The sequence below is a fragment of the Osmerus eperlanus genome, chromosome 2 (assembly GCF_963692335.1).
Source record: "Osmerus eperlanus chromosome 2, fOsmEpe2.1, whole genome shotgun sequence".
NCBI classification, from domain to species: Eukaryota; Metazoa; Chordata; class Actinopteri; order Osmeriformes; family Osmeridae; genus Osmerus; species Osmerus eperlanus.
Window position 1 is genome coordinate 20,668,082 of NC_085019.1, and position 23,377 is coordinate 20,691,458.

General features: G+C 47.5%; 1 protein-coding gene across 1 annotated transcript; it reads left to right on the forward strand.

Moving 5' to 3' along the window:
• The first annotated feature begins 1,025 nt into the window (after positions 1-1,025).
• LOC134037368 (histone acetyltransferase p300-like) lies at positions 1,026-23,045 on the forward strand. Its single transcript, XM_062482597.1, has 19 exons — positions 1,026-3,266; positions 3,588-3,706; positions 3,890-4,129; positions 4,353-4,441; positions 5,405-5,461; positions 5,640-5,717; positions 7,369-7,436; positions 7,587-7,737; positions 8,171-8,317; positions 8,762-8,875; positions 10,615-10,780; positions 11,071-11,238; positions 18,268-18,429; positions 18,607-18,888; positions 19,089-19,794; positions 20,225-20,324; positions 20,527-20,658; positions 21,063-21,180; positions 21,412-23,045. The coding sequence occupies exons 1-19, from the start codon at positions 3,164-3,166 to the stop codon at positions 21,508-21,510; spliced, it is 3,099 nt and encodes a 1,032-aa protein (XP_062338581.1). The 5' UTR covers positions 1,026-3,163; the 3' UTR covers positions 21,511-23,045.
• The last annotated feature ends 332 nt before the right edge of the window (positions 23,046-23,377 follow it).

The window sequence follows — 23,377 nt, forward strand, 5'->3', positions numbered from 1 at the left end:
AGAGAGAGAAAAAATTCTAGTGAGATTATTTAGATGGTGGCACAACCCATCCCAATGCAAAATTACTTTTCAGTCATTTCATTTGAACTGGTTGCTGAGAATGTTAGTCTTTACCTTTACACAAATTGCCACAAAGAATAGTGGTACTCTTGTTTCATAGACAAAGTAACAATGTATTACATTATCTTCACCATCAATCAGATGGTAGAAGATACAGATGCGGGGCAAGCTCTTGGCCATCGTGGGCAGTGTCGGTCATCCCCTCCGCCGTGTCCTCGCAGGACAGTCCAGCAGCCTCCGTAGCGGGCAGCTCAGCACCCTACGTTCTACGTTTTACGCTTATCTACTCTGTACATGGCCTTGTTGTGAGTGCTCTTAATCACGAGGGATTACGGATCACGTAATCGGATTACGGATCTCGTGATCACGGGATCACGAGGGACGTAATAGACTCACTGTTTTTGCTGATGCTGAATTGTGTTTAGCATTACATTCATTACAAATGTAACTTTAAGTTAAACATGTGCGTTTAAACTTCACTTGGGGAAACTGACTTCACCTTTAGAGGCTCGGAGGCGCAGCTCAGTCGCTCCAGTCTTTGCCGGGATGCAATGCCACCGCACCGCAGCAGACTCGTTGTGTGCGAGCCAGACTGTGTGAACACCGCTCTGCACGTTTGATGCAGGGACGTAGCTAAGTATTTTAGGGGCAGGGGGCTGAGAATGCATTTAAAATAAAAAATGTAATTGTTCACTTTCGGTAAATGTATTGTTCAGTTCAATGTTTTGAGAAGTTTGTGGACATAGTGGCGGTCTGTTTTTGGATCACCAAAGTTAGGGGGGCAGCTGGGGGGGGCAAGGCTCTAGAGTGGGGGCAGCTGCCCCCCCTTGCCCCCTTGTAGATCCGCCCATGGTCCCAGGCGTTATGCTGGTGAGACTAATCAAAATGACATTTTTTAATGTTAGAGAAGCTAATTATTTAGTGGTTGGTTTACAGGAACAAGTTAGCATAGTTCAGAAAACTAAAATAGAGTACAATAAAATAGAAGTTGACATAGACAAGATAACTAGGGAACAAAAATATATGGGGCTTAAAGGTCCCATAACATTAAATGTTTACTTTAGGAGGTTATTTAACATTAATATGAGTTCCCCTAGCCTGCCTTTGGTACCTCAGTGGCTAGAAAGGTGTAAACCAAGCCCTGGGTATTCTTCTCCGCCTTTGAGAAAATAAAAGCTGAAACGCTCGGTTTTGAAAATGCTGGTTTTATGACGCCATAAGAGTGAAGGTTACCTCCCTTTTCTCTGCTTTGCCCGCACAGATAATTTGGCCCACCAATGAAAAAATGAGCTACGACCGTGCGAGCGCGATATTGGTTTTCCTCGAGACATCATGGCTTGCAAACGACCGAAGCATGGCAGTTAGCCCCCCCCCCCCTCTTTCTTCCTCATAGAATTTAAAGCTACAGAAACAGCACGTCCTGAGGAAAGCTCATTGTGGGACTGCTCGTAGTGGCTGTAATTCTGCACCAAGGCTGAATTTCGGGAAAGAAACTTCCGATACAGTATTAGGGGACCACTAAGGCCTATATAAAAGCATCCAAAGACAGCATGTCATGGGATCTTTAAGTCATAGAGGTTAGAACAATTTTTACACCGGATTGCCCAATATCTTCGTTTGATCCAACTTTTCAACTGAGGCTGCTATAGCTTATCACTATTCCCTCTTGCAGGGGACATGAGAAGACAACCGTTTCTTCTGCACTTCACTTTTTGTATTCTGAATTGTAAATGAGCAGCAACAAATGTATGCTTTTAAATCTATGCAATCTTCATAAATAATAAGTATGCATTTTTATTAGAGCTGTGAAAAATAACGCGTTAACACGTTATGATTAAATTACAGGATTAATTCGTTATTTTTGTTTAACGCATTAACGTAATATCCACAAATCCACCCAATCTGCACTTGTCGCTGCTCTAATGCAGTCAGACGGCAGCTGCTATCCAAACAAACAAACAACATGGATAATTCTGATGAACCTGAGGACCTTATGGGAAGTTTGTGTTCCAAAAAACAAAGATGGAACATTCAATAAAACCAAAGTGATATGCACACTCTGCGAGAAGACGTTATTGTTTCACCAAAGCAATACCAGCCTAAAGTAGCTACCACCTCAACGCGAAGCATGCGTTGGTCGGCGAGGGGAGTTCAAGTAATGCGCCACCCTCACTGAACAGCGTAGGGCCCTCACTAAGACTGCCTGTGACAAGTTGACTAGCACAGGTGCCAAATGGATTGCAAAAAGCTGTAGACCGATTAATATTGTTGAGGATGAGGGGTTCACCGAAGTTTTGCGAGTGGCAACGGGGGACTCGAGCATCAAAGCACCGCAAAGTCAAAGACTCACACTAATGACAACAATTTTGAAAATCGGTAATATGTGATTAATCATGATTAATCCACAGAAACCTATGATTAATTTGATTAACATTTTTTATCATTTCACAGCCCTAATTTTATATAAAATATACAGAAATATCAGTTGTAAAAGTTACAGTTAATACACGGACCCATCTGAACACCCTACAATTTCCCCAGAAATTGTACCCTCTCTAGTTATCAAAGCAAACCTCACCCTACCACCTTAACTAACACATTTTCTGCGGGAAACCCTGATGAACCTTTTATTCAAAAATTATGGAAACCATCATCATAAAGAAGTCAAGTTTTTTAAAGATATAATTCGCCTTTTATGGCTTTATTTGGACAGAGACAGGAAAAATATAGGGGAGAGTGAGACATGCAGAAATATCCTGAGCTGGAACCGAACCTGGGCAGCTGGCTGTGGGCCTCAGCCCATATGGTACGTGTCCTACCCAGTGAGCTACCGGGGCGCCCCACACAGAAGAAATTTAGGGAGTTTGGTGTGGAAGTTGGCAGGGTGGCATACAAGTTACTTTATAGAATTTAAACTGTCACTTCCAGTTCAGCAACCCTCATTGATTGACTTAACTAAACTTACTGTGAATGCAGACTGATTTCGTATCGTCAAACAGCTACGCCGTAACAGTACAGTTAAGTGACTAAACGATTTCTTGTTCCGTTGTCCTGTCACATTAAGAAGGAGAAGCCCTTGGGCGACTGGTATAAGGGCGAGCCAATGGACACATCGTCCTCGTCGGGGACGGCCAGCGAGGAAGAGGAGGGGTCGGGGTCTTCAGGCACGCACAGCTCCCCCACCAGTGCTCAGAGTAAGAAGAAGAGTAAGTCGGCCCTCCTCATCCCTCTCTCTCCAGACCGATCTCATTGGATCTCTGGAAATGCAGCTGTTTTATCCTTTTAGTTATATATACATATGAATGTATAACAATACATTTTGAATGTGTTAACCCCTCCATCCCCATTCCTTCATATAATGTCTCCTCTCTCTCTCTCTCTCTCTCTCTCTCTCTCTCTCTCTCTCTCTCTCTCTCTCTCTCTCTCTCTCTCTCTTTCTCTCCACCATCTATCCTTTCTTGCAACCACTTCCTCTCAACCCTCTTTTCTTCCTCCCCACCTCTGTATCTTTCTCACCCCCCCTCAAGTCTTCAAGCCTGCGGAGCTGCGGCAGGCCCTCATGCCCACCCTGGAGGCTCTGTACCGCCAGGACCCTGAGTCCCTGCCCTTCAGACAGCCTGTGGACCCCATGCTGCTGGGCATCCCGGTGAGGACACACACGCACACACACACACACACACACACACACAGGCTTAGATACACACACAGATACCCATGTGCACCGACACACACTTCCATACACGCAGACATGCATGACATAGATCCTGGACCCCTAGGTGTGGGTCATTTCCCCTTCACTGTATTCATCCCACCCCCCCTCCCCCACCAGGACTACTTTGACATTGTGAAGACCCCCATGGACCTGTCCAGCATCAAGAGGAAGCTGGACACGGGCCAGTACCAGGAGCCCTGGCAGTACGTGGACGACATCTGGCTCATGTTCAACAACGCCTGGCTGTACAACCGCAAGACGTCGCACTTCTACAAATACTGCTCAAAGCTGGCCGAGGTGTTCGAGCAGGAGATCGACCCCGTCATGCAGGGCATGGGCTACTGCTGCGGGCGGAACGTGAGGAGGGAGGGGGGAGCATGGGGGGGAGGGAGGGACTGTAAACGTTTGAGAGACTTGCTGATGGTGTGGAAGGCATGTGTGTACATTTCAGCCGTAGGAAGAACCAATAGCTTAGATGCATCAGTAGCCAAACATGCCTTCACCCCTAATCCTAGCTATGTTCTAACTGTGTCCGTGTGTGTGGGTGTGTGTGTGTGTCCGTGTGCCCCTTACCCCCCAGTATGAGTTTTCGCCCCAGACCCTGTGCTGCTATAGCAAACAGCTCTGCTCCATCTCCAGGGACGGTACCTACTACAGCTACCAGAACAGGTGAGACCTGGGGAGAGGAGGGGAGAGGGGAGGGGAGGGGAGGGGAGGGGAGGGGAGGGGAGGGGAGGGGAGGGGAGGGGAGGGAGGGAGGGAGGGGGGGTTGAGTTGAGGCCACAGAGGACCTGTCCCTCAACAGCTGAGATAGATGAACCAACACCATGTGCTTATAAAGGACCCCTCCCCCCATCCCTCCCTCCTGTGACACAGCCAGGACAGCCCTGTCACCTCTACCTGTCACCTCTATCCTGCTCCTGTCACCTCTACATGTCACCTCTACCTGTCACCTCTCCTCGCTCCTGTCACCTCTACCCTGCTCCTGTCACCTCTACCTGTCACCTCTACCTGTCACCTCTACCCTGCTCCTGTCACCTCTACCTGTCACCTCTACCCTGCTCCTGTCACCTGTACCTGTCACCTCTATCTGTCACCTCAACCCTGCTCCCGTCACCTCTACCTGTCACCTCTACCTGTCACCTCTACCCTGCTCCTGTCATCTGTACCTGTCACCTCTATCTGTCACCTCTACCCTGCTCCTGTCACCTCTACCTGTCACCTCTACCTGTCACCTCTACCCTGCTCCAGTCACCTCTACCTGTCACCTCTACCCTGCTCCTGTCACCTCTACCTGTCACCTCTACCCTGCTCCTGTCATCTCTACCTGTCACCTCTACCTGTCACCTCTACCCTGCTCCTGTCACCTCTACCTGTCACCTCTACCTGTCACCTCTACCCTGCTCCTGTCACCTCTACCTGTCACCTCTACCCTGCTCCTGTCATCTCTACCTGTCACCTCTACCTGTCACCTCTACCCTGCTCCTGTCACCTCTACCTGGTTGTTGGGACTTCAAGTAGCATATTTACAGTACTTATCAGACCCAGTTCTGGGGCTGTTGTTCCCATGGTGGGCTTCATGCTCTGGTCATCTGCTGTACTAAGTCCCTCTCTGGTCCTCTCTGCCTCCAGGATGATTTGTAAAGACCAGTTTGAGAAGAAGAAGAACGACATGTTGGACCCTGAGCCGTGAGTGTGGTCAGGCAGACTCCTGGGCATGTGGATGGGCGGAGCCCTAGTGGATGTTCTCTCTCTCTCCTCCTCCCTCTCTCTCGCTCCCTCTCTTACCCTCCCCCTCCTCTACTCTCACCTCCTTCTCCTATCTCATTTCTCCCTCCTCTCCTCCCTCCTCTCCTCCCTCCTCCAGGTTTGTTGAATGTAAGGACTGTGGAAGGAAGATGCACCAGATCTGCGTGCTGCACAATGATGTAATCTGGCCGTCTGGGTTAGTGCCACCCTCTCTCTCTTTTCTTCTCCCTCCCTCTCTCTTCTCTCTTTTCTTCTCCCTCTCTCTCTTCTCTCTCTTTTCTTCTCCCTCTCTCTCTTTTCTACGGTGGCCCTGAAGTGCAAATCACACCCACTAATATGAGTGCATTCCCCAAATGAAAACACTCCCCCCAAATACCAATCAACTTCCCCCAAATAGGATGACGTGCTCACCTCCCCCCAATACAAAGACACGTTCCCCCAAATGGGAAACAACATTACATTAACTCAAAAACACATTACATTAACTCAAAACGGAAAGGGTTGGTACTACACTTCGTCGCTGATTGGATGCAGTAGGCTAACTAACAAGAAATAAGAAATTGATCGACAGAAGTACAAAATGCAATAGCCTGACAGAGTTACGTGCACCAGGACATTTGTTTGGCTATCGAAGAATGTAGCAAATAGTAGGCTACTTATGCAAAAGTATAAATTGCGTGTTAAACGTAAAAATTGATAGCCAAACAACTATCCTGGTCCACGTAACTCTGTCATTGTGGCATTTCGTTCTTCTGTCGTGGACTATTAGTTTTTTCTTCTGAAAGGTTCTGCTTCCTTCAACTGCGTTTTTAGCGTGCGCATAGGCTACTTATTTTAATATTGTGAAACGTTAACAGCATATCTAAGATTATTTCATAGGAATGACCCTGATTAAAATAAAAAGTAGTGCAAGTCATGACTCTGAATTGTTAACACAAATGTTTCTTCTTTCCTTCCAACCAAAACGATCAAGTTCATTATAATGACAGAGTTACGTGGACCAGGATAGTTTGGCTATCGATGTTTACGTTTAACACGCAATTTATGCTTTTGCATAAGTAGCCTACTATTTGCTACATGCTTCGATACCCAAATAAATGTCCTGGTGCACGTAACTCTGTCAGGCTATTGCATTTTGTACTTCTGTCGATCAATTTCTTATTTCTTGTTAGTTACTGCATCCATTCAGCGACTAAGTGTAGTACCAGTACCAACCATTTCCGTTTTGAGTTAATGTAATGTGTTTTTGAGTTAATGTAATGTTGTTTCCCATTTGGGGGAGCGTACCTTTGTATTGGGGGGAGGTAAGCACGTCATCCTATTTGGGGGGAGTTGACTCGTATTCGGGGGGGAGTGTTTTCATTTGGGGGATGCACTCATGTTAGTGGGTGTGATTTGCACTTCAGGGCCACCGTACTTTTCTCTATCTTTTCTTCCCTCTCTCTCTCTTCTCTCTCTTTTCTTCTCCCTCTCTCTCTTTTCTCTATCTTTTCTTCTCACTCTCTTTGCTCTCTTTTCTTCTCCCTCTCTCTTCTCTCTCTTTTCTTCTCCCTCTCTCTCTTTTTGTCTCTTTCCCCCTCTCTCTTTTCTTCTACCTCTCTCTCTCTTCTCACTTTTCTTCTCCCTCCCTCTCTCTCATTTCTTCTCCCTCCCTCTCTCTCCTTCTCCCACTCTCACTTTCTCTCACTCTCTCTCTCTCTCTTTCTCATCCTCCATCTTAGTCTTGCGATCCTCAATTTAGCCGACTCGGATCTGCGTTTGAAAGATGAGTAAGCTGAAGGGTTTTGACGGTTCTTCTGTGGTCTCTCCTGTGGTCTCTCCTGTGGTCTGTCCTGTGGTCTCCCCAGCTTCATCTGTGACAACTGTCTGAAGAAGTCGGACAAGATGAGAAAGGAGAACAAGTTTGCAGCCAAGAGTAAGTCAGAGCCTCCGTCAAATAACAACAACCTTCCTTCTGTGAGATGAGACTCACAAACGAAGCATGATGATCATTCTAATCCTTGTTCGATGTGTGTGTGTGCGTGCCCGTGTGTGTGCCCGTGTGTGTGCCCCTCCCTCACCCCAGGGTTGCAGACCACACGGCTGGGTATGTACATCGAGGACCGGGTGAACAAGTACCTGAAGAGGCAGAACCACCCGGAGGCGGGGGAGGTGTTCGTGCGGGTGGTGGCCAGCTCCGACAAGACGGTGGAGGTGAAGCCGGGCATGAGGACCAGGTAACACACCACGGAGGAGACACGCGTGTGTTTGACGTGTTCTGTTTGTCAACATGCAAGCAGTTAGCATGAAAAATAGCATTTGTTAAGTTTTTATATATAGCATTTTTATTCATTAATTTATTACACAGTGCTGTGCAAGAGTCTTTTTGTTACACAAATTTGATCGTAAATATAGCTTTTTTTCAGTATTTCTACTGCAGTATAAAAGGGCTGAGATTATTTTTTCTCTTTTCATTGTCTTCAATTCTTCAATTTATTTGTACTGAAGTCTTTTGCACAGTACTTCTATTTAGTTTTTCAAATGGTATATAAATAACAGACACAATGGCGATACAAAAACTGTCGCTGCACATTTAGATGTGCTACATTTATATGTACTTTTTATTTGTGTGGAAGAACCATGTGTTGACAGCGTGTTCCTCACCACCAGGTTTGTGGACTCTGGGGAGATGATGGAGAGCTTCCCCTACAGAACCAAAGCACTTTTTGCCTTTGAGGAGATCGACGGCGTGGACGTGTGTTTCTTCGGCATGCACGTCCAGGAGTATGGCTCTGAGTGCTCCTTCCCCAACACCAGGTACGCCCCTCAGGCCCGCCCCCTCAGGCCCGGCCCCTCAGGCCCGCCCCCTCAGGCCCGCCCCCTCTGGTCGCCCCCTCAGGCCCGCCCCCTCAGTCCTGCCCCTCAGGCCCGCCCCCTCTGGTCACCCCCTCAGGCCCGCCCCCTCAGGCCCGCCCCCTCAGGCCCGCCCCCTCTGGTCGCCCCCTCAGGCCCGCCGCGACCCAAATGCAGAAGCTCAGATTGGATTGCAGCCTCTTTCTCACGCTTGTCTTGTGCAAGCGGTCCGTTCCACTATGAATCTAGACACGATACGTGACATGAGACGTCCTTGTCAAAAGTCAGGACCCATAGACTCCACCCGCATTAAAAAAACACACACCAGGATACTGTATTTCTACTGGCTGTTTTTGAGACACGGTACCCCTGACCACCTCTCTCTCCCCCTCTGCTCCCTCCCTCCAGGCGGGTGTACATATCGTACCTGGACAGTATCCACTTCTTTAAGCCCCGCGGGTTGAGGACGGCCGTCTACCACGAGATCCTGATTGGCTACCTGGAGTATGTCAAGAAACTGGGGTAGGTGTTCAGAGCCACACACACACAGACCCTCTCAAATATGGACAATGAGGGTCCTATCTTGCACCCAGCGCAATTGACTTTGTACACCGACGCATGTATCATTCCTATTTCGCACTCAACGCACAGCGGACTTTTCCCTTCACAGACGCACGTCGGTAAATTAGGGAATACATTTGCGCTCCCGGGGGCGGTTCAGTGAAAGGAGGCGTGTTCCGGTGCTATTTTGCAGTTTCAGAAAACAATTCCGCCACAGACCAGGAAAAACAGTCTAAAGTCAGTGGCTCGTTATTCAGATGCTATTTTAAAGGCGCATGCTTAGCCCGTGCGCACTGCTGGCGCAGGGTCTTCTTCTTGAAAAGCTTTTGATTTATTGTATGACTGTGTTAAATTTCTTTCATGTCAATGATTGAAAAGATTTTCTTGAGAAATCTCTATGTATGTGAACTTGATTTGTAACAATTGTGGCAATTTCCTCCCACGCCTGTTTAACCGAAGCTAATATGGGTGGGTTTCTTCTCCCATCCCCATAAAATGTCACTTCTCTATCTTTTATGGCACTGACGAGAACGTCGGTCTCCTCGGCTGTGAACCGCTCCTGGCGTGCGCCTAGGGTTGCAAAATTCCGGGAATATTCAAAGTTGGAAACTTTCCACAGGAATTAACGGGAATTAACAGGAATAAACTGGAAATTTGGGGGTAATTTAACTGTATTTACCATGTCATAAGCAGACATGCATGCAAACATTTATAATACAACTTTTGTGTGGACATAGATACATCCTACTCTCACTGCTGTAAAAAGTGTTAGTCTACTGTATGGTAGACTAACACTGGTATTTAAATGAACATGGCTTCAGTTTACCAAGTAATCAATATGCTAGGTAATGACAAACAGTGTTGGGAAAGTTCACTTTCTACATGAACTAGTTCAGTTCATAGTTCAAAATGTTTAAGTTCACAGCTCCAAAAATATTTCAATATGTTGCCAGCTATAATTGAAATCTCTGTCTGCAATACCGCTCGTGGCCTCTACGCAATTCAGAGCTCTCACACTTGCCAGGCATAGGGCTGAAACGTTCAGACGCAACACTGATGACAAAGACGTTCAAAAACAACAGAACGTTTTACATTTAGGTTTTTGTTGTAGGCAGACAATGTTCCCAACCAGCTGCATTCAGGGTCCAGCTGAGCTAGGCGTGCATAGTCTTGTTCTCAACTACATTGAAGTTCCCTGTTATATGCTTTTGCAAAAAAAAACTTTGGCACGTTTTTTTTCTTTTCTTCAAAATTCCCGAGCCAAAATTCCCGTGGAAACTTTCCGGAAACTTTCCGGAAATTTACTGGAAACTTTCCGCCCCTTTGCAACCCTACGTGCGCCTGGAAAAACCGCCGTTATAATAGCAATCCGCCATGGAACAAGCGCGCCTGCTCTTAAAGGGAATGAGAGATGACGCTCTGACGCTCTGGTTTATTGCACGTAATGCCCAAACCACACCTATGAGTAATGTAGCTACTTCAGACCAACCCATTTTAGATTTGCGTTGGGCGGAGGGTTCATTTATTCCGCCGGTATAATAGCAACAGCGCCGGAGTCCCGCCCACAAAGTTACTTGCGTTTTGCGTTGATACTTGCGTTTCAGATTGTTAAAATAGGGTCCTGAATGTTTTTATTTTATTACATGTAATCAAATGAAAAGAATCAAAACGAACGCCAGCTAACAATGTACCCCCTCCAGGTACGTGACGGGTCACATCTGGGCGTGTCCCCCCAGCGAGGGTGACGACTACATCTTCCACTGTCACCCCATGGACCAGAAGATCCCAAAGTCCAAACGACTGCAGAAGTGGTGCAAGAAGATGCTGGACAAGGCCTTAGCTGAGAGGATCCTGCACGACTACAAGGTGTGTGGCCGAGGGGGAGGGGTCACCGAGGGGAGCCCTTACCACCGCAGCGACCTGGGTTCAAATCCGCCCTAGGTTCTTTGCTGCATGTCTCTGTGTCTCTCTCTTCCTCCCCCGGCTTTCCTTTCATACTTAATTGTTGCTGTTAAACAAAAGCATAAAAACGAAAATCTGTACTCAGTCACAGATCCAAAGTCTTGGGCACAAATAAAAACAAATTAGAATTAAAAGCAAATATGCTCTCTTTTTTTATAAATAAATAAACCATTGATGTGTGTGTGTGTGTGCAGGACATCTTCAAACAGGCGACGGACGACTGCATCACCAGTGCCAACGAGCTGCCGTACTTCGAGGGCGACTTCTGGCCCAACGTGCTGGAGGAGAGCATCAAGGAGCTGGAGCAGGAGGAGGAGGAGCGCAAGAAGGAGGAGCACACAGCCTCCTGTGACACCCCTGAGGTGAGGAGGAGGGAGGGACCCTGGGAGGGAGGGATCCTGGGAGGGATGGAGGGACCCTGGGAGGGACCCTGGGAGGGAGGGATCCTGGCAGGGAGGGACCCTGGGAGGGAGGGAGGGACCCTGGGAGGGAGGGAGGGACCCTGGGAGGGAGGGATCCTGGGAGGGATGGAGGGACCCTGGGAGGGAGGGATCCTGGGAGGGAGGGAGGGACCCTGGGAGGGAGGGACCCTGGGAGGGAGGGACCCTGGGAGGGAGGGACCCTGGGAGGGAGGGATCCTGGGAGGGAAGGATCCTGGGAGGGAGGGACCCTGGGAGGGATGGAGGGACCCTGGGAGGGACCCTGGTGGGTGGAGGGAGAAACAGGGGGATTTATATAAATTGATACATAGTTTAATAATTTTTTAACCTGATTTTCGGAAACGCTGCCCCCTCCTCCCCCAGTTACTACGCACTAAATGTTAATGAATATATTTTTTAGACTGCTACACATGTTGTACATCATTGGAAAGCTACGATTCTTGTGCTTCCATTGAAATAAACCATTTCAAGATCAAGTCGCAACAGCAAGTACAGTCAACGTCTTTGTCCGGTGACCAATATATCAACAAAGCCAGAGGAAAAAGTTGTACTTACCTACCATTACTTCGGAATGGTCCAGATATGCAAACCCTTACAAAAAAGAAGTGTACTTCAAGTTTATTTTGTAAGTATACAAAGTTGTACTTACCTACCATTACTTCGGAATGGTCCAGATATGCAAACCCTTACAAAAAAGAAGTGTACTTCAAGTTTATTTTGTAAGTATACTTAGTATAAAAAGTATACTATTATCATGTTAGTTAAAGTATACTAGCAGTGTACTTATTTATATACTATTTTTTTACTTATTTATATACTATTTTTGTACTAAGTAAACTGAATTGGCCCACTTTTTAGGTCACTTAGTACACTTTAAAGTACACTTATAGTGTATTTCAAGGTTTACTTTTGAATACTCTAAAGTAGCCTGTGTAGTGCACTTTCAGTACATCAAGTATACTTCCTAAAGTACTTCAAAGTATACTTTGGAATACTCTAAAGTAGCCTTTGTAGTGCACTTTCAGTTCATAAAGTATACTTCCTAAAGTATTTAAAAGTATACCTTGGAATACTCTAAAGTAACCTGTGTAGTGCACTTTCAGTTCATAAAGTATACTTCCCATAGTACTTAAAAGTATACCTTGGCAGTGTTTCCGCTAGGATTTTTTTTAGCAGTGGGGGCAGGCCTGTCCCCCCCCCCAAAAAAAACGGAACTGTCTGCTTAATTTGATCTTGACATATTGGCTAAACATTCTCTAGCAAGTATTAACAATAAACTCACTATTAATTACATTATCTTAATGCCATGTAACTGCTTCAGCATAATAAGGCACCTAAAATACAAACGTGAGCAAGGGCGTTCAGCAATCGCTATCAAATCAACAGCCAAGTGCAATTTAGCTAGCAGGTGAAGAATGCAAACAACGAAAATCACCAGTTAACTTAATTTATATTTGCACGAACTATAGACTAATACAACAACAGGCTAAAATGAACTGACAACATAAGTTATACGACTTAAAGTTCTCAAGGACGCCCACACGCAATCTCAACTGGCTAGTTATCCTCCGGACAGCGGCAGTCTCTTTTTTCTTTCTCTCCCTTTAACGCCGAGTGGCGCACGTGCCCGCGGTGTGAAGCGCGTGTCCGTGCTATTCTCCGACATGCACTCTGCTGATAGACGGCCTTTTGTATGGCCGTATTTCTGATACCGTGGCGACAGAAATTTAGCCGTGGCTGGCTGCCACGGCTAAGTTTTTTAAATAATATAATAATTAATAATTTTACTATTACTTACTAATATATTATAATGTTTAGGAGCCCCTCAGATTATAAGTCACTTAGCGAGAACGGGGGCCCTTGCAAAGTTACGGTGCGTTTACACTGCAGCGACGCGATGCGAGCAACAACATGTTTTCCATTCGTTTTCAATGGAGCCAGGCGAATCGCTTGCGTGGGGCATTGTGGGTAGCGACACGACACGATACGGTGCGTTTACACTGCAGCGACGTGATGCGAGCGACAAAATGTTTTCCATTCATTTTCAATGGAGCCAGGCGAATCGCTTGCGTGGGGCATTGTGGGTAGCGACACGACGCGATACGGTGCGTTTACACTGCAGCGACGTGATGCGAGCGACAAAATGTTTTCCATTCATTTTCAATGGAGCCAGGCGAATCGCTTGCGTGGTGCATTGTGGGTAGCGACACGATCGAGTTGAGATTTTCTCAACTTTATGCAAATGAGGAGCGATTTTCGCACGGATGGCCAATCGCAGTGTTTTCTTGTTTCTCGTAACGTAGCAACCATGGTAAACATTTCTAGCTTTCAGTTTTTAAGATGGAGGAGAAACTAATCGCCTGTGTGGCTGCATATCCAGTCCTGTACGATACGTCTCTGTATTTGTACAAAGACATTAATAAAAAGAATGAGGCCAGGCGAAGGTTTGCCGACGTTGTCGGTGCTCCTGGTGGGTTTTTTGAAAAACGAAATTCATGAACTTACATTTGTATTTCGAACAAACGGCAAACTTAGCAGCCAATTTTAACACTATTTACCGCCTTGCATCATGGGAATTGACCAGCCAATGAGCCACGCTATCTTCAGTTTTTCACGTCGTTATTTCGTTCTTCAGTCAGTTTGACAGTATAACCTTCAAATGCATAATGCAACCCTTTTGCCATATTTTAGTATACTTATAGTATACTTTAATATACATCTTTTTTGTAAGGGAATAACCCATCAAAACCTCATCTGCTTACATTCCCAAAGGTCCAAAGTATCTAACCATGTCGAGTAGTTGTCCAAACAATTAATTATATCCATACATAGCCACGATCTTGTTGCTTCATTCTTCCTTCGCCAATTATTTTTATTTCAGTCTCTCACGCATCAAAGGAGGAGATGTGGTTTGAGTACTTACGAGTGGATGGTCTTAAAATGGCCGCTACACTCTGCCCTTTCGATTGACACCTTGTTTGACCCAATAAGAGCTTCCATGCCCCGTTGACAGCCCTCTAAACCAACTAGGTCTCTGCGTCCTGCCCCCTCCCTGCCCCCCCCCCCCCCCACACACACACACACACACAAACACACACACTCGTTCTAAAAACATTTCTCAAACTGGCTTTGACAGGCTCTGAAATTAGCTTCTTAGCCTTGTAGCTGAGGGCTAGCTGTAAATGCTAATACCCCATTTGCTATGTATCTGTGAAGCCTTCAAAATAAAAGTATATTGCGCATGGTTGACAGAATCAGTGTTCTTTGTGCGCCAATCCTGGGAATCAGATAAAGCACTCCAATGTGTTCATGCTTCAGTTTTTGTGTTTCAGTAATACTAATGAGGGATTTAGCTATTATATATGATAGTTCTAAGTACCACCTTTCATTAGAGATAACAATTATGAAAAATAATACCTTTTTATCCTAAGTATTTGACCTTGGTTACAAAGGGTCATTCTAGAGTCTCCAAAAGGCCCTTTTAGAAAACGCCTGGATGTACTCTTATAAAAACGTGTCAAATATGAATATATTGTGGTATTATGTTTGACTTTTGATTTGAATTGGGTTACATTTACATTTATTCATTTAGCAGACGCTTTTATCCAAAGCGACTTCCAAGAGAGAGCTTTACAAAGTGCATAGGTCACTGATCATAACAACGAGATAGCCACAAAACATTGCGAGTAGCCAAAACATGAAGCACACATTGTGAACAACCAAAATAAGTGCCAAAGGGAAGAACCATAAGAGCATGTAGTTAAACAAGTTACAATTAAACAACATGAGCTGCTATAAGTGCAAGTGTACCTGTGGAAAAAAAGCAAGCAACAATAATAAAACTATATCACAGCGAGTACAACAATTTAAGTCAGTTACCACTAACCACAAGAGCAACAAGTCTCTAAGCAAGAGTCATTGTGATCCTTGAGGAAACTAACATCGGGTCAAGCGAACCATTCCTAAGTACCGTTGTACTCCCGGAACAAGTGCGTCTTGAGCCTTTTCTTGAAGGTGGAGAGACAGTCAGTGTCTCTGATGGAAGTGGGGAGTTGATTCCACCACTGGGGGGCCAGACAGGAGAAGAGCTTGTGTTGGGACCGGGCGGTCTTGAGCGGTGGGACCACCAGGCGGTTGTCTGAAGAAGACCGTAGGTGACGGGTGGGGGTGTAGGGCTGCAGGAGAGACTTGATGTAGACGGGTGCAGTCCCGTTCACTGCTCGGAAGGTCAATACCAGGGTCTTGAATCTGATACTGGCCATGATAGGTAGCCAGTGGAGAGAGATGAGGAGCGGGGTAACATGGGAGCGTCTGGGTAGATTGTAGACCAGGCGGGCCGCTGCGTTCTGAATCTTCTGAAGAGGGCGGGTTGCACATGCTGGGAGACCAGCGAGCAGCGAGTTGCAATAGTCCAACTTGGAGAGGACAAGTGCTTGGACTAGCAGCTGGGTGGAGTGCTCAGACAGGTATCTCCTGATCTTCCGGATGTTGTAGAGGGTGAATCTACACGACCGGGAGACCGCAGCAATGTGGGCCGTGAGGGAGAGCTCGTCGTCCATGGTAACCCCAAGGTTCCTGGCAGAGGATGAAGGGGTCACCGTCGCAGATCCCAGGGTGATTGAGAGATCGTGGGAGATGGAGGGTTTAGCCGGGATGATGAGAAGTTCTGTTTTGGCAAGGTTCAGCTGGAGGGGGTGCTTGGTCATCCAGGCGGAGATGTCTGTGAGGCAGGCCTCAATCCTAGCGGAGATCCCCGGATCAGTCGGGGGGAACGACAGGTACAGCTGCGTGTCATCAGCATAGCAGTGGTAGGAGAAGCCATGGGAGGTGATGAACGGTCCAAGTGAGGTGGTGTACAGGGAGAAGAGGAGGGGGCCAAGGACGGAGCCCTCTGGGACACCAGTGGAGAGCTGGCGGGGGCCAGACACTTTGCCTCCCCAGGAGACCTGGTAGGACCTTCTGGACAGGTAGGATGAGATCCACTGAAGTGCAATGCCAGTGATGCCCATCCCAGAGAGTCGGGCGAGCAGGATCTGATGGTTAACCGTATCAAATGCTGCAGAAAGGTCCAGCAGAATGATGACGGATGACCTTGAAGCCGCTCTGGCAGACTGGAGGGCAGAGGTGACTGACAGGAGGGCAGTTTCTGTGGAGTGGCCAGTCTTGATGTTGTTCTGAGAGAAAAAGTTTGACAGTTGGTTAGATACAGTGCGTTCAATTGTTTTTGAAAAGAATGTAGCAGTGATACTGGTCTGTAGTTCTGGAGTGATAGCTGGGTTAAGGGAGGGTTTTTTGGGTAGAGGGGTAACTCTGGCCGAGGGGAAGGTGCCAGAGGTAAGAGAGGAGTTTAGGACATGGAGAAGAAAAGTTATGATGGAGGGGGAGATGGCTTGAAAGAGAGGGGAGGGTATAGGATCAAGGGGACAGGAGGTGGGGCGATGAGAGAGAATGAGGTCAGAGATCTCTGCCTCAGACAGGGGAGAAAAAGAGTTTAGACATTTAGTCGGGTCAGTCATGGAGGGTGAGAGGGTAGGACAGGTGGGCTTAGGGAACCGACTGCTAATGTCAGCGACTTTTTTCTCAAAGAAGGAGGAGAAGTCGTCTGCTGTCAGGGTGGAGGGAGGGGGTGGGGGAGGTGGGTTAAGAAGCGTGGAGAAGGTAGAAAAAAGTTTGTGGGGGTTTGAAGCAGAGTTAATTTTGTTCAGAAAGTAGAGGGTTTTAGCACCAGTTATGTGAGAAGAGAAGGATTTGAGGAGGGAGTGATACTTATCAAGGTCCGGACCGCCTTTGGACTTGCGCCATCTCCTCTCAGCTGCCCGAAGGGTGGACCGTTCTTCACGGATAACATCCGTAAGCCACGGGCAGGAGGGAGAAGATCGTGCAGGCCTGGTTGACAGGGGACAGAGAGAGTCAAGTGATGCAGTTAAAGTGGTTAACAAGGTGTCAGTGGCAGTGTTAGTGGGGTGGGACGAGAACTCGTCAATGGGGGGGAGGGAGGATGTTACAATAGAGGAGAAATGGGAGGGGGATAGGGAGCGGAGGTTGCGCCGGAAAGTTACAAGGGGAGGGGAGGTAGAAGGAGTTGGAGGGAGAGAGATAGAGAATTGGATAAAGTAGTGATCAGAAATATGCAGTGGGGTTACAGAGGTTAAGTCAGTGATACAGTTACGTGTCAGGATGAGGTCTAGCTGTTTGCCTGCTTTGTGGGTCGCCGGTGTGCTCAGCAACGTCAGGTCGAAGGAGGTCAGGAGAGACAAGAAGTCGACGGCCTGAGTTCCTTGGAGGTGGATGTTGAAGTCCCCAAGGACTATCAGGGGGGTTCCATCATCCGGGAGGACGCTGAGGAGCATGTCCAGCTCCTCCACAAAGTCGGCTAGCGGGCCTGGTGGGCGATAAAGAACAATTAAGCATGCTTTGATAGGATCAGTTAGCATCGCACAATGGTGTTCAAATGATTTGGCAGTAACAGGGAGTGGTGTGGATGTGTATTTAATAATTAGTTAGGCTGGGTTAGGCTTCAAGCTGTGGTCCAATTCTGTCTTCCAGCTAATACATACCACCTCTAGGCCTCTTCAGGCCTCTGTTTTCAAAACAAAATATAGGCGGAAATAGAAACTTTCACTTTCCTTGTGTTCAAGCTTCTATTACTCAACACTAGTAGGACTGACAGGGGTCCTGACATCAGGAGAAATAACTTCAGAGTGTACTCCAAATGGTTCAAGAACAGCTTTCAATTTACTTTGGGTATGCTGTTTAGGCGTTTTCAGGCAAATTTAACAGGATTCCTAAAAGGTTAAATAATAATACTTGTAATTAAGTATTTGTTTTGATGTCTCACAAATGTATATGGCGGCGTCGTCTTGTCTTAACTATGGGTTGCTGAGTCTCCTGTCTGCACAACAAGTGCAAGTAGCCCTCGGGCGCTAAACAGAGCGATTGACCCTTCCCCAGGGAACCCAGGGCGACACCAAGAACGCCAAGAAGAAGAACAACAAGAAGACCAATAAGAACAAGAGCAGCGTGAGCCGGGCCAGTAAGAAGAAGCCGGGGATGCCCAACGTGGCCAATGACCTCTCCCAGAAGCTGTACGCCACCCTGGAGAAGCACAAGGAGGTAGGGGCCTCAGGCTCTCCTGCTACTAAGGGGGCGAGGGGGTTTGAGCCGTAACAGGGCACTTGTTTTGGACTTGACATGGACACAGCTCTTCAGCACCCGTTTGTAAGGTTTTTTAGTTCCAGCTTTTTCCTTTTCTTTCACCTCCCCTTCTCTCTCCTCTTCCTCCCCCCCCAGGTGTTCTTCGTCATCCACCTGCACGCGGGCCCCAGCGTCAACACCCTGCCCCCCATCATGGACCCCGACCCCCTGCTGACCTGCGACCTGATGGACGGCCGCGACGCCTTCCTGACGCTGGCGCGGGACAAGCACTGGGAGTTCAGCTCGCTGCGGCGCTGCAAGTGGAGCTCCATGTGCATGCTGGTGGAGCTGCACAACCAGGGCCAGGACCGCTTCGTCTACACCTGCAACGAGTGCAAGCACCACGTGGAGACACGCTGGCACTGCACCGTCTGCGAGGTGAGGAGGATGAGGGAGGGGGGGATGGAGGGTGGGATGGATGGAAGAAGGAGGGAGGGATGGAGCGAGCAAACACTGTGTTCACATTCTCTCTCTTTCACACACACTCACTTATACAGATGCACACAGACAGCAGCCTGTTGGTTGCGCCTCGCCGTAAAACAACCCCCGGTTTACAAACCTGTCCTCCCCTCCTCCAGGACTTTGACCTCTGCATCATCTGCTACAACGCCAAGGGCCACGAGCACCAGATGGTGAAGTGGGGCCTGGGCCTGGACGACGACAGCAACAGCCAGGGCGGCGAGGCGTCCAAGTCGCCCCAGGAGAGCCGGCGCCTCAGCATCCAGCGCTGCATCCAGTCCCTGGTCCACGCCTGCCAGTGCCGCAACACCAAATGCTCGCTGCCGTCCTGCCCGAAGATGAAGCGCGTGGTGCAGCACACCAAGGGCTGCAAGCGCAAGACCAACGGTGGCTGCCCCATCTGCAAGCAGCTGATCGCCCTGTGCTGCTACCACGCCAAGCACTGCCAGGAGAACAAGTGCCCTGTGCCCTTCTGCCTCAACATCAAGCACAAGCTGAGGGAGCAGCAGCTGCAGCACCGCCTCCAGCAGGCCCAGATGCTGAGGAGGAGGATGGCCAGCATGCAGGGGGTAGGCCAGCCCCCCCCAGGACCAGGGGGGGACGGGGGACTAAGCCTGGGCTCCCTCGGAATCGTACCTGGGGGCCAGCCCAGCACCCCCAACTTGAACCCCCCCAGCCAGATCGACCCCAGTTCCATAGAGCGGGCCTACGCAGCCCTGGGCCTCACCTACCAGGGCAACCAGATGCCTCAGCAGCCCCCCCAGGGCAACATGGCCAACCAGGGCCTGCCTGGCCAGCCTGGCATGAGGTCCCTCAACACCATGGGTGAGTTGGCAGAAGGGAGAGCCTCGACACTTGCACGCTCAGCGCAAATGTGCTGGCTGTTGCAAAAGGCTCTGAGTCACTGATTACCACACAGGAGTAATTCAATCTTGTTTTGAATTAGGAGAGCTTGTCACAGCTTTGCTTTAGAGTGGTATGTTGTTGTCAGGTATCAAGAGTTTGACATAATCACTCTTGCCTATATGTTTTGGATCACCCACGTGATTGGTTGTTTTCGGGACCAAATGTGATGGAAGACCTATTTCATATGTAGTTTGTTTGAGTACATTTCAGTCATGTAGTGAATAGTTTTATTTTAGCATGATTTAAATGTGCATGCTATTTTGTATAACTAGTTCTCCACAGAAGTGGAAGCCAGCAGGAGCTGTGTTGTGACCGCTGTGGGTCTGCTCTGTGTGTGTTTGTCCACCAGGAGGGAACCCCATGGGAGTGAATGGTGGGGTGCAGCAGCCCAACCAACAGTCCAACCTGCTCCCAGACGCCATGCTGCACAACAGCATGAACTCACAGAGGTCACACACACACACACACATACCCTCCTCTCCCTTGAATCGGCTAGTCATCATCTCTGTTATCTATCTTGGCTTTGGGCTCGCACCATAACTCACGTTCTCTCTTTTCTGCTTTTCTCCCTCGCCACCCTCCTCTGTTTTCCTTCTCTACCCCTGTCTCTCTCCCCCTCCCTCCCTCTCTCTCCCTTCTCCCTCCCTTCAGTTTGATGAATGACAGTGGGGTGGGCAGTCTGGGCTCCATGCCCACGGCAACGCCTCCTTCAGCAGCGGGCATGAGGAAGTCCTGGCATGAGGACATCACCCAGGACCTGCGCAACCACCTCGTCCATAAGCTGTGAGTCCGCCCTCACTGCACCAGACACGCACCGTTTCTGAATGAAAAAACACACGCTACAGTCTGCACAAACGTGAACGGTGAACACGTCAACCAACAGCACCCAAAGAGATTTTGAATCAAAGTGCGCATTTCTATAGCAGTGTTGACCTACAGCGCTGCTGTCTGCGAGTTGCCTCACAGCCAGAATACATCAAAGATGTAGAAAAATACAGTAAAAGCGTTGTGTACAAGATAACTCTTATTGTCAGACTGGCAAGACACACCGCTCGTGCACCACTGAGGTAATTAACCTGGCCTCGCTCCCTGACCAGGCAGTGTTGGAGGTGTGGTCAGGTGAGGACACCCGTGTCCACTTGGCTTATATGTGTCTCTCTGTGTTTGTGCGTGTGTTGGGTGAGCAGTGTGCAGGCCATCTTCCCCACCCCGGACCCGGCTGCGCTGAAGGACCGGCGCATGGAGAACCTGGTGGCCTACGCCAGGAAGGTGGAGGGGGACATGTATGAGTCAGCCAACAGCAGGGTAGGAATACTATTACCACACATACACACATGCATTCAATCACATGTACAAGTTGGCCTACAGCAGGGTAAGAACACATGTACGCACACACTCGGGCGCACACACTCAGACACACACACACACAGACACACTCAATCACATGAATGAGTCTTGGTGTTGCACAGACAGGTAGAGTGATAATATTAGAGAGGGGAAATACTCCCTAATGCATACCTCCTCTCTCGGTCCCAGGATGAGTACTACCACCTGTTAGCCGAGGAGATCTATAAGATCCAGAATGAGCTGGAGGAGAAGAGGAGGACTCGGCTGCAGAAGCAGGACATGAGTTGATCAGACGCCACTTATATGTTTGATAATTTCCTGATAATTATCCATTAGTGTTTTTTCTGCACAAATCAATCATTCATTTGAACACTATTCTCATCCCTCATATTGTTCATATGACTCATCATGGACATGCTCTCAGTTTGGAACAAATTATTTGTGATGCACTTGTTTTTTGTCAACGGGAGTTCTCCACATAACATTACTGACGCTGAGCATATTTCCAAGGCCGGGCTTGGGCCGGGTCTGTCGTACTGTTAGAAATGTGACTCTTGTTCTGACTCTTGCACTGAAATGTTTTCTGAATAGTTTTGTACTGTTTCCCAATCACTGACCCACAAGACACATCAAAAAAGAATTCCATAGAATTGCAGTTGCCAGTTTAAGCATTCATTTATTTATGTAGTATTGATTTGAGACTTGATGCACTAATCAGTTAATTTGATATATTTTAGGATTTCCAGGTGTGATTGGCTACATAGATGGCACTTAAATTCCTATCACAGCTCCATCAGTAAATTAAGGAGATTATGTGAATAGGAAGTGTTGGGATGATGTCATGATGGCTGGAAAGATGGACAACATTTTAAAAGGGTTGACTTGGTTTATTAGAGTGAGCTTGGATCATTTAAACCAGTCCAGGCAAAGTGGTCACATGAGTGAGGCCATGAGTTACAGAAGGCCTTATATACAATGCAGTATAGTGGGTCAAATATAGTTTCCATATACATTTTCCTTACAGGGCACAGCATGTGGTCCGCATATTTGTATTCTTGACAGGTCATACCTGACAGAACTCATCAGTGTGTTGCCCAATACTCTCTACTCTCTGGCTCCTGCCTGTCTCTAGCAAGAGGCCCTGACCAGTAAATGTAGCACCTAAATAGTAGCATTAGCATTCTAAATGAAAGATACTTCACAATACAGCAACTGCAGCTTCATACTCCAACCCACATCATCAGCAACGTGGAAGTGTCCTGGGTCTGTGAATGATTCGCAAATATTTTGTGAGTGTACACTGACCGCTAGATTTGCTCTTGGTGAATTTCTATATATATATATCCTATTATAATGTATATTTTGTTTCCTCCTATTGCAACTGAAAATGCAAACTGTATCCTCGTATTATCATGGGAGATTTTGATGGTTACCTGCTTGGTGACAGAGGGTACTGTGGAGAATATCCTGTGTACTTACGTTATTCACCAATCAATAGAACTTTCCCTAATCAATAGAACTAGTCATTGGATACTAGTTAATATGTTTGCTACTAACAAGTGTAGATTGTGTCTATGTGTCAGGTTGAATAGATGTTTGGCGTCAGGAGAAAGTACTGGGTAAACGTCCCTTGTGATGACTACAAGGAGAGCTCCAACTATGATCCCTCTCTGCCCTGAGAGTGGTCAATAGCGGGGAGCTGTGAATTTCTTTCTCTTTGATTGTTGTAACATCATTACTGCCTAATTGTCACTATCTATGTTTACATTCTTGTGCCCTATAAAAGATGGTCCTCCAGCCTTCAGAGCTGAGAGAGACATGATTGAGACCTAAGCCTGGTGATGTGTTGTCATTTATTGTCATTTATTGTCAGATTTATAGTTTTCTCTCCCAATCTGCATATTTACAATACTTATCAACATATGACTAGCAATGCTACAGTAAGTTACACAATGAGATGTGAGAGCCATCAAGTAGAAACTCTGTCCAGCAACTCCAGATTTTAGCATATGAGTGGTGGGGGCAAGGTGACACCCAGCCTTACACTACAGTCAGTCAATTATTATGTCTTCACCTTACAGAGTGTAATACTGTCATAAACAACTTTCAGTGAAAAGGTGTTACATTGTCTAAGCTATGTCAGTACATAAAAGTT

Bases quoted from the DNA above. Each gene is read 5' to 3' on its own strand.
- LOC134037368 (XM_062482597.1), top strand. From the start codon at position 3,164: ATGGACACATCGTCCTCGTCGGGGACGGCCAGCGAGGAAGAGGAGGGG. The intron at 5,462-5,639 runs GTGAGTGTGGTC...TCCCTCCTCCAG, and splicing joins GACATGTTGGACCCTGAGCC to GTTTGTTGAATGTAAGGACT. The intron at 18,430-18,606 runs GTAGGGGCCTCA...CTCCCCCCCCAG, and splicing joins CCCTGGAGAAGCACAAGGAG to GTGTTCTTCGTCATCCACCT.